The 17774-nt window shown below is 40.5% G+C and overlaps 1 protein-coding gene across 3 annotated transcripts in view; it reads left to right on the top strand.

Annotated features, from left to right (window-relative positions):
* The window catches only part of LRP4 (LDL receptor related protein 4), a 2374694-nt gene extending 2359405 nt beyond the window's left edge, over positions 1–15289 (top strand). For 2 of the 3 annotated variants that reach the window (XM_044082533.1, XM_044082532.1), the window contains exon 38: positions 14174–15289. In XM_044082533.1, coding sequence (XP_043938468.1) covers positions 14174–14506 — 333 coding nt within the window. In that variant the 3' untranslated portion in view covers positions 14507–15289. The remainder of the gene's footprint in view (positions 1–14173) is intronic. The other variant, XM_044082534.1, reaches the window with a different exon arrangement.
* Positions 15290–17774: the final 2485 nt, after the last annotated feature.

Raw genomic sequence — 17774 nt, 5'->3', positions numbered from 1 at the left:
ATCGAGTACAGTGCCCCCTTCGGCATGTACCTTGCCAAGCACATGCAGAAGTTGAAGAGACCACAGGGGTTCCTGACCAGGAAAATCCAGTGTCTCAAACACCTATCCTGTACGGATAGGCTAAAAGCCGTGTCCCTCTACTCAGTTTCATACAGACTGCTCAGAGGTGACCTGAGTCTGGCATACAAGGCCATTTCAGATCCAGCCTTGATGGAGTTGCTGCATATCCGTAAGACAAACTCCACTCATGCAACCCACATGCAAGGCCTTAACCTGGTCTGTAACATTAATAGAACTTGTTGAAGGGATAGATTTGTGTCCCCCATCTGTGGAATAGACTCCCTCTCCATGTCAAGCAGAGTACCTCTCTAGCCCTCTTTAAGAGGAACCTGGACAACTGGATGGGAAACAGAAAATATACCCCTGGGATCCCACCTGTGTCCCTGCTGGACAGGGGAAACAGGTGCTGACTTTGAGGGAACATGGGCGAAATTCTTGGCTAGGCTTATAACGGCATCTGGGCCAGTGGCCTAGTGTGATCCTATGATCCTATGGTATCACAGTTGTAGAAATGTAAAATTTATTGGACTGCTGTTTTAGAAGTGAGTTGGAAGAGTGAGAATTTTAGCATTTGGTAATGAAGTGCGGGGTAGAATAGGTTATGATTAGATGAGTTAGCTGTTTCATAAATGGTTGGAAATTAGTTTCTTATTTGATTTGTTTTTTGGGGGGGGTTCTAATTTGCAGGGGCAGCTTTTGTAAACATTTTTTTCCCTATTGTTTTGTGGAGGTTCAGTTGAAGGAAAAGATCAGTCAGTTTCACTGTGTAGGTCATGTAGAGATAACCAGATAGTTGCACTACTCTTGATTAAGGGGCAGTAGTTGAAGTTGAGCAATATGAAAGTAAAGGAAGTAGGTAGGAGGGTGACATTTGCAGTGACTGGGAGACATTTGGATTTTTTCGGTACTGATCATCATATGGGAGAGTTGAATTAGTCTGCAAATTGTGTTGACTCTAGTGATTTGGAAAGAGTTGAGGGTAGTAATAGGGAGAGCAGATTCCAGCTTATTCTAGAACATTCTTGGCAGTAGTAGTGCAGACTTGGAGAGTCAGTTGATTAGAAACTGAGTAGGAAGTCTTAAATTATTGGACACAGTCTTATTGCTTATCATTTCAGTATAATTTTTAAATGTTAGTGAGGAATATAGAAGAAAACCAAGACATTTGCATTGGTTAACTTACTGGATAGTTCCTGTGTCTGGGGAGAGGATGTTAAGTTGGAAGCAGTTTAGAGGTTTGGGTTTAGAACCAAAGAGCAATAGTAGCCATTATTTAATGTTTGTATGGAGTTTATTACGTAGCCATTTGAATCCCATTGGTATCCATTTGCTTTCTGCGTGATCCAAGCCAGTACTTTGTGCTTACATGCTTAAACACACACACACACACACACACACACACACATATGCAAGCAAAAGAATGAATGTTTTATTTAGTCTGCCCAGGTGACATAACTAGTACTTTACAGCAGCTGTCCTCACTTTCCTTCCATCCCATGCCCTTTTGAAGGAGTCACTTGTCTTGCTCTTTACCACCAAATCAGATAGACTGTTCTACTTGTCTTTTCCTAGAGTGTAGTATTCCTTATTTTTGAAAACAAGTTGGTTACCTTAATTTGAAGTTCACAGTACCTTCTCCCCCCCACACATCTCATCATTAATCTTGCCTTCTCAGTTTACTTTTAAGTTTGTTATTTTGGATACCATATTATATTTCCCCTTTCCCACACCATTTCCAGAGGGACAGGTCCTTGCTCTTCCACCCTTTCCTCATCACCCTTCCCCTCTATCCCTTTCCAGCACGTTTGCAGTGATTCTGTGTATTGTTTTTGAAACATCTAAATTTGTTTCTTCTAAACAAATTCCAGAACTGCACACAGAGCCCCAGTGGTGGTCTAACCAGGGAACTGCAGAATGGGACAATCACTAACATGCCTTTGGAGTTTCTTCCTCTAGGGATACCAACCAGAATCCTGTTGAATTTATCAGTTTAATTTTTGCTCTGTGCTTAGCATTTTATCTCTGCCATTGCATCTACATCTGTTTTCTTTCTTTTTTTTTAAAACAAGAAATATCTTTATTGAATTATCACTTATGACATAACCATACATTTATATAAATGAAAAAAAACATATTGACATTTTCAGCTGCAAACATCACCTATAATCCTCTGTACAGTCATGGTTAGTCAGACATTACAAAGTTGATTCAATTCCTGCCTTCCCTTACACTTCATACCTCCTCCAAAACATTAGTCTGCATGTATTGTTCCCACAGTTCCCATTTTTTCTATGTAATTTGCTCCTACCTTTTCTAAACATGCCGTTTCCAGTTTTTTTATCTCTTGTTACTATATTCACTACTACTAGTACTATTGGTGTAGACTTTGACTTCCATTTTCTAGTAATTGCTTTTCTGGCAACAACCATAATTAGACTCAGCAAGGCTTTATTCTGTCTAGACAATTCCAGTTGTGTATCATAGCTCAAAAAAGTGTTTCCTTAGTTACTCCAATTTGTTCACCCAGTATTTGACAGAGTAGAATGCAAAAACTTTTTAGTCTATCAACTCATTACACTTCCAAAAAATGTTCCCAATTACCTCTTTCTTCCCCATTACACTTCCAGCATTTGCAGTCTACTCGAAACATTCTTTAGAGTCTACTTGGGGGTTATAAAGTACTCATGCAAACACTTCCAAGCAAAGATCCTAAATCTTCTAGGCTTAGTTGCATATTTGGGAACTATACATATATCCCCCTAGTGTTTCTTTGTGAATTACTTTCTGTTTACCTGTAGTCTGATATAAGTTCTTGATATGGAAGGCAATGTCTACCCCGCAGTCCAGGTGAATTCTTGGCCTCTTCCCATTCTACTCCCTTTCTCTCTAACCTTCTTTGCTCACCACCAAGACAAATTCACTGAAAGATAATATATAGGAACACAGTAACAATATTAGGCAAGCGATCACAAGGACCATATGATGCCTAGCCGTATACACTGATAGACACACTTAAATGTCCATGCCCTCCTTTCCAGACACTTAATAGTGCTTACCTCCCAAATCAAGCAGAGCTGTACATAACAGTCCCGATGTAAACTTGGGGCTACCCAATCAATCTTCATCAAGACTAGTCAAAGTTGTATATTAATCCAAAAGCTGGAAGTATGTTGAGTTAGTAACGTCTTTCTCTTGCCCCCCCCCCCTCTCCCTCACCCTGTCTGTGCAGCGAATCTTGTTTTTTTTGTTGGTGTAAATTTAGTTCCCTAGTGTGGGTGTTTGTAGAGCCACTAGTTTTGCAAATAAAGGAAGGGTCAGATAAGATTGGGTCTTTCATAGTTTGATTGAAAGAGACTGTATTGCACTTGTACATAAGTTTCAACAACACTGAAACATCCTTAGAATGCAGTCTGAAGTCTGTACTTTCCTTCTCCAAAGAGGAACATCATGTGGTTTACATGACATTCCTCCTTCCCTTTGTGTAGCACTGTTACTTCTTCATCACGGGTCATTTTCCCCATCGTGTCCAGTGTTATGTGGTACATCTAGTTCTGTGGTATTGAGTATTGATACTCGAAAACCCTGATTCTGGCTTTATGCAAGACCCTCCCTGAGCAGAACTCAACAGTAAATGTGAAAGAGCTTCTGGGAGAGAGATAGGTGTACATAGTTCAGATGCCTGTATAATTGGCAGCGGAGTTAATGAGTTGTTGACAGCAAAATAAATAGCCTGGAGAAGGGTGCTGGATAGGGTATAGTGTCCTGCTTTTCATCTTAGTAGAAACACTTTTGATTTGAGTGCTAACCTTATATGTGAAGTTGTTCTGTCTCGCCATTCATTCCTACTGATGGATTCGGAGCCGATCCCTCGACTCCGAGTTGGCCTACTACAAAGCTCGAGGTTTCCAAATAACTCAAGGCCAAATCCCTATCCCATTATGCACTTAGAGTTACCTCAGATCTAGTTTGCCACTGCAATTGATCGGAAGTTCTCGCTAGCTCGGGTCCGTAAAAACCTTTCTTTTCTTACATTTCAAAATATTATTGATATTTCTTGAAAATAATAGTTAGTTAGCTAAGCTCTTACAGCTTTGTATTGTAGTTTCATTTTCCCTTGTGTGCCTTTTCTTACTTCTATATGTGACCTCATTTTTTATTAGGCCTATTTAGATTTCTGACTAAAAAGTTGTTTAATCAGTGACCTTCTGTCACTTTTTTGCTTAGTAATAGTATTGTGTGCTTGCTTAGTGACCTTTGTCGCAGCTTTAGACTTAACCTTTAGTAGTGTGCAGTTTAGTGATTGTTACTATTGTTATATCTGCTTGAAAAATGTGTGTGTGTGTGTGTGTGTGTGTGTGTGTGTGTGTGTAATTTTCTTAGGCTTAGTTAAGGGCTTGTGTGATTATATTTAGCCTATTTTTTATTAGAGGGCTTATTTACATTTTTGCTTGTTGTTAGCCTTAGTTTGAAGGGCTTGTGTGTGTGTATATTTAGCCTGTTTTTTATTAGAAGGCTAATTCATGTTGTTGTTGGGTGTGCCCATTTTTTCTGTCATGGCTGACAACAAGGACAAACACCCTAAGTCAGGGTTTAAAAAATGCCATAAATGTGGGCAGATGATGTCTGTTACTGACAGCCATGTCAATTGTGTCTACTGCTTAGGTGCTTTGCACTTACAAGAAACATGTTCCATATGCCATTCCTTTTCTTCTCGAGTTCTCCAAGAGAGAAAGAGGAAACTTATTGACAGGGGTTTGATGAAACCTTCTTTCCAGGAGGCTTTGAGTGACCAGGATGGATCTAGTAAGTCCTCAAAGTCCTCCAAGACTTCTGTGGATTCAAAAAAGTCAAAGTTGTCTGTGAGATTGGCTCCACAGGTCTCAGAGCCGACTGTCTTTTCTTTTCACAGCCAGTCCCTCGTTTTGGAACTGGTATCCAAAATTCCAAAATCTCCTCTACTTCATTCGGTACCATCGATCCATTCATCTTGGTCTTCTGTTAGCCTTTCAGATTTGGATGTGGATCGTGTGGTGCAGAAGCTTTTACAAGCACCGGCCTTTGCAAAATTATCGGCTCCGACCCAAGTGGCTTCGGAGCTGAAGACCCTTATGTCAGCCATGACTCTTCCTCCTCCGAGCCATACCGGTCCTTCAGAGCCAGAGGAGTCAGACTTGCTGATTGTGGAGCCTGCGGAGCAGACACCTGCTCCAGTGTCTTTGGCTCCATTCACTCTGATGTCCTCGATGCTGATCAAGGATTCTAGGAGCCGACACTCTCTGGTTGGGTCCAGGGAGGATAGTCGAACTGACTTGTAGGCTCTGACTCTGCCTCTCTAGGCTTCGGCTCAGATGAGCTCGGCTGGTACCTCGGGGTCAGAGCCTACTGTTCCAGTGCTGGGGGTATCGATGGTTTCCTCGGATCCGTCGTCCCTTCGCATCGGAGCAGGGGTACCTTCGAAGCCATGAGGAGAGTTGTGTCTCCCAAGACATCCTCAACCTCAGGTCCGGCTTCTTCATCCCCTAAAGAGCCTGTGTCTGCTTCTGCTTCACAGATCCTGGCAAAGTGCAGAGACCCAGAGCCTCAGGAAGCCCCATTTGGTGGCCCATGCTCTTCCGAGAACTCACCAGAAGCTCCTACTTATGAGGTTCCTAGGAAGAGTGTGTGTAAGAGGAAACACTTAGACTCCCCTCTGGAGTCCCTAACATGCAATACTGACTTGGATGAATCAGAAGAGTCCCCATGGTCCCCCTCTGAGGATATCTCATTTGCAGAGATACTTGAAATCCTTAGGAAGAGGGGTGATTGGCAACCACCAACCCTATTGAAGATGAGTCTGTTCTCTTGAAGGCTTTTGGGTCTCAGCCCTCCACCTCTTGGGTGTCTCCACCCTTCTCCAACTTCTCCAACCTTTACCTTAAGATCTCTGAACTATTTTGCACATTTCACCAGGTTACAGAGAGACCTAGTTAAGGAACTCTGATACCCTTTCAGGCTCCATTTCTGAAGAGGTGCAGGCATCTGTTACTTCTCATTTAGTTACCCTGCAATCAATTTCCAATCCTTCCATGAGGCTAATTTTGTATGTGGCGAAAGGGCAGCGGGTTCTGGCATTTCTATAATGAGGTATGCCTAGATGCGCTTATGTGATTTGTAGAGCCCTTCAAGTCTTCATTCATCAATTTCCCTTTTGATGGAACATCTTTATTTGGCCCCAAAGTTAAAGACACTTTATCCAGGTGTGAAAAGGGTGGAAAAACCTTGTCTGCTGTGGGCATATGTTTTTCCATGGAAAAATGCGGTTCAAAAAGTCCCAGGGTCCTTTCCAGGACACGCATGGAGGAGGTTACCCCAGGGGTAGAGGGAGGCACTCCAATGGTAGATGCTGCCCTCGCATCAGAGGTGGCCTGCAAAACAAGGTGTCTAGAGATTCCTTTTTTGACAAAACCTTCCAGTGATCCTGAAAGGAGGCCTGATTGTCCCCTTCTGGAGACAATTGGGGGGTCAATTATCCCTGCACCAGAGAGCCTGGCTAGAGAGAATGACAGCTACATGGATGCAGAGGATCATTTCCAGAGCTTATGTAATACCTTTCTCCTCCAGTCTAAAGAAGAATTCCCGGTGTTCCACCCAGTCATAGGGAACAAGCAGCACTTTAAATACAAAAGCTGCTAGAAAAAAAAAAAGTCATCCAAGAAGTCCCATCAGAACAGATAGAATCTGGAACTTACTCAAGATTCTTTTTAGTGCCAAAGAAAACAGGAGACTGGAGATCAATCTTGGATCTCAGCAACTTGAACAAATCAGTTCAGCACACCAAGTTTCGGATGGCCATGGTTCAGTCTATTCTTCCATTTCTGGGCAAGGATGACTGGATGTGTCTGATAGACCTTCAGCATGCTTACTATCATATAAAGATGAACAGATGGTCCAGAAGCTATTTACGCTTCCGGCTGGGAGACTGTCATTACCAATTTAGAGTTTTGCCATTTGGGCTCACCACAGCCCTCAGGGTGTTCACCAAATGTTTGGCAGTAGAGGCAACTGACTTAAGACCGCAAGGATTCCGGGTGTTTCCATATCTAGACGACTAACTCATTACTGCCTGACCAGGCATGAAGTAATGGAGGCAAGAAATCCGCTTCATCAGACATGCTGTTATCTGGGGATAACCAAAGTTACGAAAAGTCTCGCTTGGAACCTATTCAAAAGTTGGAGTTTATAGAGCATTGTTCAACACAAAGACAATGATCACTTCAGTACCTCCTGTAAGAGTTCAGACCTTAAGAACACAGGTCAGGAAAGTAATCTGCAGCACCAAAGTTTCTGCCCACTTGATTCCTCAGGCCCTAGGATCAATGGCAGCGGCAATAACTCTAGTTCCTTTAGCAGGTTTTACATGAGGATTCTACAATGGATGCTTACCACACAGTGGTCAATACTTTTCCAACCTATGTCAACCCTGATACGTATTACACTGATTTGCAAGAGAGATCTCAGGTGATGGATTCAGTCAGAACAGGGCCTACAAGGCCGCCTGTTCATTCCCCCTCAGCCCAAGGCCATAGTGAATACAAATGCTTCCCAATTAGGGTGGGGGGAGCATTACCTGGGGAAGACAGTCCAAGGCACTTGGTCCACTGAAGAGGCCAATTTGCATATCAGTATTCTAGTGATGAGAGAGGTGCTTTTAGCATTGCAGGCCTTTCAAGAAGCCGTCCTTTGGGGATGATTGCAGTTCAAACTGACATGTCAGTAGTTTGGTACATCAGCAAACAGGGAGCAACTAAATCTTACCCCTTGTGTTGAAAAGCACTCTGACTGTGGCAGTGGGTGATCTCATCCAACCACTTTCTCATCACACCCACATTCCAGGGAAGTCTGATATGATAGCAGACAAGCAGAGCAATTACATTCTTCTGCCTCATGAATGGTCTCTCAACAAAAATATGGCAGATATGATCTTTCATCAGTGGGGCCATCCTTGCTGCAACCTTTTCGCTTTTCCCCTGAACAACAAGAGCAGCAGCTACTTTGCCCTGATCCCCCATAGAGGGGAGTCACCGAGGGATGCTGTACTTCACAACTGGCCCCCAGGCTTTCTTTAGGCCTACCCACCAATCCTACTAATTTCCAAGTTTCTGCAGAAAGCTGCCTTTGTGAAGAGCAAAGTTATCCTCATTGCATCTTTTTGGCCTCCCCACAGAGGGGAGTCACCGAGGGATGCTGTACTTCACAACTGGCCCCCAGGCTTTCTTTAGGCCTACCCACCAGTCCTATATAATTTCCAGGTTTCTGCAGAAAGCTGCCTTTTTGAAGAGCAAAGTTATCCTCATTGCATCTTTTTGGCCTCGACAGATTTCATTCCCCTTCCTTTGGCCTCACTTACTCCACCAACCATGGATTCTGGATCTAACTCCCGACCTCCTGTCTCATCCAATGGGCATGAGTCATGCAGACGTACTGAACCTCAGGTTGACTGCCTAGCATCTCCAATTTCATTAATAGCCAGACAACATATGCTCCATAGGACTATGTCCAGTCTGTCAGATACTTCTATCTTCACATAAGCCATCAACACGTAAACTCTACTCCAGTAAACAGGGAAGATTTGCTTACTGGGCCCACAAGAATAACTATCTATTTTCAGCCCTTTTGCATAGTATCCTTGAATTCTTATCCATACTTTTTAAAGTTGGAGCTAGCTCCTTCACAGTGAAGGTCCAGCTAGCACCAATCTCAAATTTTCACATAAGATTTAAAGGTGTTTCTGTTGCCTCCCATAGACTATGCAATACCTTTTTGTGAAGTACTCTTTTTCTAAGACCTCCTTTTAGAGATCCCACTCCCCCATGGGATCTTAATCTGGTTTTGCAGCAACTTATTCAAGTCCCCTTTGAATCAGCAGCTAAATGTGATCTAAATTATCTATCTTGGGAAACAGTTTTTTCTATTAGCATTATTTCTGCTAGAAGAATTTAGAGAGTCAGGCCTTGTCTTCGAACGCACCTTATTTGATCTTTTACAAAGACAGAGTCACTTTAAGAACTAACGCTTCCTTTCTTCCTAAAATGGTTTCAGAGTCTGATATTAATCGATCTATCAATTTGCCAGTATTCTTCCCCAGGTTTTCTAACAAAGGTGAATACACATTGCATTTATTGGTTGTCCACAGGCAGTTAAGTTTTAACTGCACAGAACCGAAATCATCAGGAAGACTGACAAGTTGTTTTACTCTTTTTCTGGCATAAAACTAGGAAAACCTGTTGCCAAAGTTACTCTAGCCAGGTGGCTTACGGATTGTATTTCTTATGTGTACAAGAAAACTGGACATTATCTTATCGAAACCATCGCAGGCTCATTCCACAAGAGCCATGGCCATGTCATCAGTCTTCCAAAATAAAGCTACCATGGATGACATTTGTGCTGCAACTTCTTGGGCTACTCCCCACACATTTGTTACTCATTACAAATTGGATATGGTCTCCAACGGTAGAGCATCATTTGGTTCAGTGGTGCTCAGGAATATCCTTCCTTGAGTTCATCCGGGGAAGTAGGTAACTGTGGACTCTGTCCCATAAGTTGAGGACAGAAGAAAATTTGACATCAGGTAAGGAAGTTATGTGCTCACCATAACATTCCATCTGTGTTGTCTATATTCATTCTTCCTCAACTCCCCTCCCACCAGCCCCCTGCCCTGTAATCTCCTGGAAGAACCAATGTTTTTCTGATTATACAACTTCTTGGTACACAGCTTCAGATATAGTCTTCTCTATTTGTAATTCAGCGCTTCTTTCTGCTGATGTTAGCAAACAAGCTCTGAGGTACTTTGGGTTGGCGCATTGTGGGTAAGGAGTAGCTCAAGAGTTTTCTGGTTACCACAAGCTTTTGCAATTGTCGAGTCAGGTCCATGGGACTGGATCCAAATCATAAGCTGAGAAAGAATGAAAATGGGTAACATACATGGAATGTAATGGTGAGTACATAACTTCTTTTCTTTTGTGCTCTGGAGTTATCAGAAATGCATGCATTAACAGCAACTTTTCTAAACTCCTGCATATTCTCCAAGCGCTCTTATTTTTCTTTAGCACTTTGCTGTGGCTCTTCCTCTTATTCTGTAAGATTCTCCTTCTTCTTTAATTCTTTAACCTTTCTCAACCATCTAAATAATTTGTTACTTTTTCACCATATCTCTCTCTCCAGCCTTTCTTATGTTTTTACAGTGTACAGCCTGGATACCTTACAGCTAAGACAAATATGTTTGTGTTTTTATATATCTTTATCAAATACAGCAGTCACTGATGAGACGTCCCCTACCTCAGGCACAGTTTGTAAAACTATTTTGTAATATAGCATGCAATTTACATTGAGCACTTTTTATACAAATATTAAGAGCAAAAAAACTTTTTTTCTTACAGTTACTTCCTCCGAGTTCTTTCATTGTCCTTCTAAACATTATCAACATAAACTGGGGGGGGTATATGCTTTTCAGTTCTCCCACCGGTTTAACGCAGTCAACAAAAAATTTCAGTTTCTCTCAGCCACTTCTTGTAAAGCAGCATCACATTTTCCTTGTATCTAATAGGGTTGCTGCTTTATAGTCTTCCATTTACTCACTGATTTCAGTGCTGCTGGTCTTCTTCCTGATCATCTACATCTCTCAACCCCAGACTTTGGTTTAAGTCTAAGATATTTCCAATTCTTCTAGTCAACTCCTGTGGTTTTTTTTCTGTCTCTCAAGCATTTTCCTTTGGAACACTGGAAAATGTTTCATTTGCAGTCTCTCTCTATGGACATTATTGTCATAAGAATGATAATCAGAGCTCCTTGCTGCTTGATGGATCACTCTTTGTTGGCTAAACTTTTTATTTCCCCCTTAGCCTGTTTTTCCAAAAATGTCTTTGATCCTCCAGGAAAAAAGATCTTTAAGAAAAGTAGATATAGCAACTTAAATGTAATACCTGCCTCTTGACATTCCCTTGATTGCTAGGACAAACCTGCTTCTCTTCTGCCTGGCATACAGTGAGTAATCATTTTCCACAAACACTATGCTTTCCCCAGTTTTTAATAATTTTCCCTATATTGCTACAATTTTGTTAGATTAAACTGTTTCTGGTGGTTAGGATTGCATCGTTACTAATGTAGGTCTTGGCAGATTTCTTGTGGCCAGGCTTGGTGCATATACATTATCTGCCTTTTGTTAACAAATCCTGCTGTAGAGCACCATTCCAATTGCTTACTTGTACTTTCATAAAATTAATACAATCTGTTCCTTCCAGTTTCTCTGCTACATCAGTAAAATCTCAGGCTTCCTTTGTATGTTCTGCCTTCTGACTTGAGACAGCTTTTTCTGAAAAGCTTCATGCTTAGCCAGCCTTTTTTTTTATTGATTTTTGCAGTGTTATCAATTCATCTGAATAAAGCTTCTTCTATTTTTCCAGGCTTTTGTTATTTGATTTTATATATTTCTTTGGTGTTTCACTTATTTTAAGCACATCTGAGAGCATTTGACTTGTTTCTTGTAAATCACTAAACAACAACTCCTTTACTGAAACTTGAACTGTTTTCTGTTAAACAACTGCTAGATTTTTTTGTATTCTCCTGTTCTGGTTAATTTTCTCTTCCTTTTTCCTGAATTTCTTCCTGGCAGGCAGACAGACAGTATAATTACTAGCTAGTAATAATTTTACCCAAGTTGATAAGATATTACTGGCTTTTTTGCCCATTTCACTTTTCTCTCTGGGAGAGATCCATTCAACCTGTTGATAAATGTGAGGCCATCTTGAGTCAGTCCTTTGTGAGCTGCTTGTTGATTGACTAAGTTATGAATTGCAACTGGTATTGTATAATGTGCTGTTTGAGGCTGGACTTAGTGAACGTGCACAGGCACCAGCCAGCCTAGGATGCCTTGGTCATTAGTCTCCATATGTATTCATTGACATCCTGTGAGATTGCACTTTGCCGTTGTGGTTGCTGGTAGTCTGTAATAGCTTTTAAGTCAAGATTCTCCATTCATCATTTCACTCTTTGGAAGGAATCTGGTCTTTGATTAGTATTCTTTAGGTGAGAAAAGCAGACAGGTGAAAGTAAGCAGGGTGTAGTCTGAGAAGAAAGAAACATTTTCCTACTTAAATACCCCAGGAAAACAGAAACTGACATTGATGGCTTTACTTGCTCAATCTGCCTTCCCCTGCCTGTTGAAAAAAAAATTGACTTGCTTAACAAGCCTCATAAATCTTGTTCTGCATTGTGTGGTCTTGGTTGTGTCCAATTATGAACTGTTAAATTCCCCAGAATGTTTGCACCTATTGCTTCATCAGGAAAACTGTTCATGCAGACACAAAACCAAGACTAACAGCAGATGAGAAATACTTAATTTACTTACCCTAGTTCCATTCATCTACCACTCTCTGTGAGTGATGCTAACCATTTGAAATGTTGGTACCTACATGAGCAAGTCTTGTAATACGGAGACCGAATAGCTGAAAAAACAAACTTGCATATACCATGTCTGAGATTGTCATTTCTTGGAATTTCTTGGAATATTCCCTTTGCTCCAAGATTTGCTGATCTGTGAGATGTTTGTATATGTTCAGGTGGTTTGCCACCCCCACCCCCCCTGCAAAAAAGTAGTTCAAAGGAGAAAAGCATTGTTCAAGACTCACTCTTCTCCTGGATTTTTGGTCTTTCTTTCAGTGTGTCAGCACTTGATGTTACAAGGGTCCACATTTCAATAGGGAGCTGTTTATTATATATGGTTCCAAATGTTACCCTAAACTTGTCCCATTATCTTGTGTCCTATTTTTAGTTATGCATACTTCCTTAAATGTTCCACTGTATCTTCTCCTGTATTCTAAGAATGTTGTCCCTTTGTCTTTTATGTTTTCTCTGTCGCATGCATTGCTGTGCTAATTTTGCAGTTAGGGAAGTTTTGATCCTTGTCTGGCATTTTTCAGTTTTAAAGCACAATGTCCTACTTGAGGGAATGTACCCAACGTCTTACGTTTCATCTTATTTATTCAGTTTTGTAACTGGGATAGAACACTGATCACTATGGACCGATTTCAGTCTTGGCTTGGAGTGTGAACACATCAAGTGAGGACATTTTTTTTTCCTACAATAAATGAGTGAGCTTACAAAAGGGATAGTTAAACACTATAGATTATCTAAAAACATTGAGGTAGTCAATAAAAACCCTATGTGTAACATTTAACAAAGAGTAAAAAATTCACACAGATAACCAGCTGGTTAAAAACCACAAAAAGAAAAAACAAAGAAAATTCTAGCAAAGCTAGACTTCTAATTGTGTGATATCTTAAACCTCTTGCATCACAGGCCTCACGGGATATATGCAAATCACCCCTTAAGGATATCGGGTAGTTCAGCTAAATGGCAATTCTGAATGTCCATGACTTTTTCTTTTACTTTCATTTTTAAGTCTATTTATGGACACTTTCAGGCCATTAAAGCCAAATCCTCTATCTGTGGACATGCATGTTTCTGCCTTCTTATGATATTATCAGCACAGCATAAGAGGAACTCTTATGCTGTGCTAATGATGTCCTCTTATGCTGTGCTGATGATGTCATAAGAAGGCAGAAACATGCATGTCCACAGCTAGAGGGGTATGTATAACATGTACTTATGTTTTAATATTAAGAGTTAAAGAAGTGATTATATAGCTAAGAAGTAATCAGAAGGACAGATGGGAAATTTTGGAGACTATGTAATGTGAGATGGTCCTTCATTTGTGCCTGAAAGTAAGAGTAGTTTGAGAGGCCTGTAAGATAGGAAGGGAGATCCCCTCAGAGCTTGGGTCCAAGGATGGAAAAGGAGTGGTTAGAGCAATGAAGTCTAGTTTTTGATGCAACTTTTTGTTCAGTCTGTAGCAGTTTGTAGTTAAGGAATAGTAGAAAGCAATAGAAGATGAAAACACCGGAAAGGTATCATGTAATTTAGTATGTAAAATGTGTCATGTATTTTAGTCTGCAGTTATTCTTTTTAAGTACTGCACTTGTATTAATGTATGCTAAACTCATGCATGAATACAGGGGAAAAAGTGTGAAAATCTCCTTTTAATGGATTTTATTTCTTTCTTTCTTCCACTCCCCTGTAGGCTAGTCCTGACAACAGTTACACAAAAGAAAAAATCAAAATAGTTGAAGGAATCTGCCTTTTGTCCGGCGACAGTGACTACTGGGATGATTTGAAACAGATCAAGACTTCACGGGGTGGGATCCTGCGGGACCATGTATGCATGAAGACAGACACAGTGTCCATCCAGGCCAGCACAGACTCTTTAGATGACACAGAAATGGAACAGCTGCTGCAGGAAGAACAGTCAGAGTGCAGTAGTGTAAACACGACTGCAACACCAGAGAGAAGCACATCCTTACCAGACACTGGATGGCAACAAAGGAGTAAGCTCGCCACTGAAAGTGATGTCTGATAACAGAAGAGAAGGTGAAAAAATTATTATGACAAGAGTGAACTTGACTGTTTTTAACTGCCTTGTGAGATGTTTGTACATTTCTTTTTTACTGACCTCAGAAAAAAGGACAACTGATAGAAGCAGGACTCAATGGAGCTTTGGAATCTTCAAGCATTTCTCAGACCATAGACAGTGTAATGCTGCAAAAACTGCAATGGACTTGGCAATTAGAAGACATTTGGGTTCCCACCCCCATAAAGGGCTGTTTGTTTTTACCACAGTAAACCTTTCTTAAGGGGCAGGATCCTCTAACTTCAGACAGCTGAGATCTGACAAGAGTATGAAGTATAAAATTGTCAGATCATTTCATCGTTTCTGGTATTTGGAGGTTTACAAAAATCCACGTGTCATCATCTAGAGGGAAAGAAAAGTTTGTGATTCATTATGGAGTCTTCAAGACTGTTTAAAGAAATATCACGGAACCTCCCTTATGCAGCTTGTGCTTCTGTGACCCTTCAAGCAGATCTGTTGACTGCTTCATCACCTCTTATTGTTTAATAGCTCCTTTGTCCAGATAATCCTCTTCCTTCCTCTTTGGATATGATAATAGCCTGTTTTTGAAATGGCTACTGTTTGTACTGCTGGCTAATTTTGTCTGTTTTGTGGCTTTCTTTTGACATCTTTACTTTGTAATATCATTAACTGTTTTACATTAGAAATTGTTGCTGTAGACTGGCAGGTCAGATTGCACAGTAAGATCCATAATAAAAAGTTGTTAAAAAAAAAAAAAAAAAGATGCCATAAGACACAAGATGGTGTGGACAAAAACGTATTTGGCTAGTTTTAGCATTTGAGAACCTCTTAAGAGTGCAGAAACCAAGAAAATGAGGTTCATATCCCATCATGGTCAGGTCTTCTTTGCAGCCCTTGACAGACTACTTCCTTGGTCACTGTGTCAGGCTGCTTAGTCCTGGAAGTGGTTGAAAATCAGGGGTATTTTAAAAATAAGACATGTTTTGGCACAAGTAAATGACAGGAAGTCAGCTAAAACACAAGCACTGTTTCCCTTCTTCATGATGGATATTTGTTTAGCAGTTTTCCCAAGTCTAAGGAAGATTCACACTTTTCTGTTTATGAAAAAAAGTCCATTAATGGTATTTTGGTCATGCTAACTAGCACTGAAGTGAAGTCCTTAAAAGTTGCCAAGACACATTTTGTGTTACTGTTTTGAAGATAATTTCATAAAGATCTTATCTTATGGTTAGAAACCTTTGGTATCTGCTGCCCAGAGTGTGAACTACCCAACTCTTTCTTTGCTCCGTTACCATTTTTAGTGGATGGGTAGGTCATGGTCAGTCAAAGCAGTAAAGTCTCTCATTTATTGTAGCTTGATTGTGGGGAGATCACATTTGACAGGTAGGGATGGGCTTTAAGGATGGAACTAAGCCTCTTAACTCATTTGCTGTCCACCTTTTGTAAACTAGAATCATTGCCAAAGCACATGTTGACTTTTTTGAGGAGTTCCTTTTTTGTCTGGATACCTTTTTAACCCTGAATGAATGTGTACCATTTGATTCCCTCAGGTTTGTCAGCTTTTGTTTCATGAAGGAGGAAGGCCACCTGGGCCATCACAGGACTTTTCTACAGGCTTGTTTACATTCCAAATCACAAGAAAGCAAACATCCCTGAAGACGTGAGTATATGCCCTGTTCAGAAGCTACATTACAGAGATGCCTGCTGATGTAGTGCCGCAGACTGATTCCCAGACTTGGTTGCCTTCATGGGTTCTTGGACTAATGAGACTGCTGTGTTGTTTTGGTGTACTGTACCTAGTACCTGTAAGAGGAGAGAGGAGGTCATAGTGACTCTTGGGCTGAATTCCTCAAGGGGGGAAAAGTAAATGGCAGTGTTAGGGTTAATCCTGAGCTTGCATAGTCACTTGTGCTTCTGTCTCCTAGTCATATGATCCTATCTTTGATAAGAATTACTTTTGGTAAGCAGAGTATTTCTGACAGTGTGAGGAAGTGTGCCATACATCTCTAGATGAGGAATTTGTTGGTTTGCTTGCCTTAATCTCTTTTTAAGTGCAGACAAGTAATAGGCCTTATTTCTGACCTAAACCTAAGGCGTATTGACAAGTCTTTAGAGACATAATATTAGAATAAAATTAAGTGAAGTTAAACTAGAAAATTAGGTAGGCAGGCCACCATATCAGTGTATGGTGGAATCTGATTTTGTCAGCCAGCAGGAAAATATCTAATCGCAGTACACAAATCAGGCGTTCAAGTGTGGGATGTGCCATGTGTAGTCATTGTGTATTTACTGTACTTAAAGTCAGGAAGGTTTATCAGGTAACTGCAGCTTTTTCAGTACACAGTTAATGTCTTATCTGCTGTAGTACTGATATAAAAAAAATCAGAATTTCTGTACTTAACTTACATGTTGCCATGGTAATGAGATGATTTACTAACTGTGTTCACTTGAAAATGTAATCTTTTCTTCCTTTTTGTGCATCTGTGTTTTGTCGCCTTAGGACTGATTCATTTCTTTAGTAGAAATTGCTTTGAATAATTTTCATTGTGTGTCATACTTCTGATGCAGGGTAAGAATATTTTCTGTGCTGATTACTTGTTCAGAGAAATGGAAAAGATTGTGGAATTTTTTTTTTTGAGTGCAGAAGACATAGTCGATCATTTTGTTATTGCCACTTGCCTTTTCATGTTTCTGGGGGGGGAGTGGAATTTGTTTTTCTAAAAGTAAGCATGAAAAGTATGACCATTGACAGCAATTTTAACATTTTTTGAGAACAACTTGGCTGTTGCCGCTCCCTAAATCCACCTTTTGTATGTTGTTTTCGTTGAATAAAATCAACCCGTTAATAAATTAATTTGCAGCGAATTAGTAGCAGAAAAGACCATTCTAGAACACTTGGTAAGTACAGTTATTGATGACCAAGTATACATAATTTTTAAGGATTCTATCGCAGCTTAATAGTGTCAGCTCCAAATCAGCTGCAGTTGTGAAAGCTGTACTTATGGACAGTATAAGGGGTTGGGGCAAGGGGGCTTTGCTAAATATAGAGGTGTCATAGTGGAGTTCTTGTAACTGGTGTAGATTTTGCATGACTTATTTCTTAGGGAGATGACCTTTATCAGTCATCAGATGGTCATTGTTAGCCATCATAGAGAACAGGTAACTTAACTGCAATTGTAATAGCTGTAACTGCTAACTACTGAAAATGCTTGTGTTATGTCACCACTTCATATGGTTAGGCTGTCTAGCACAA

The sequence above is a fragment of the Protopterus annectens genome, chromosome 9.part0, assembly GCF_019279795.1.
Source record: "Protopterus annectens isolate FY-2018-M chromosome 9.part0, PAN1.0, whole genome shotgun sequence".
Classification (NCBI taxonomy): Eukaryota; Metazoa; Chordata; order Ceratodontiformes; family Protopteridae; genus Protopterus; species Protopterus annectens.
Note: the sequence above shows the minus strand (reverse complement) of the source record. Positions and strands in the feature narration are given on the sequence as shown.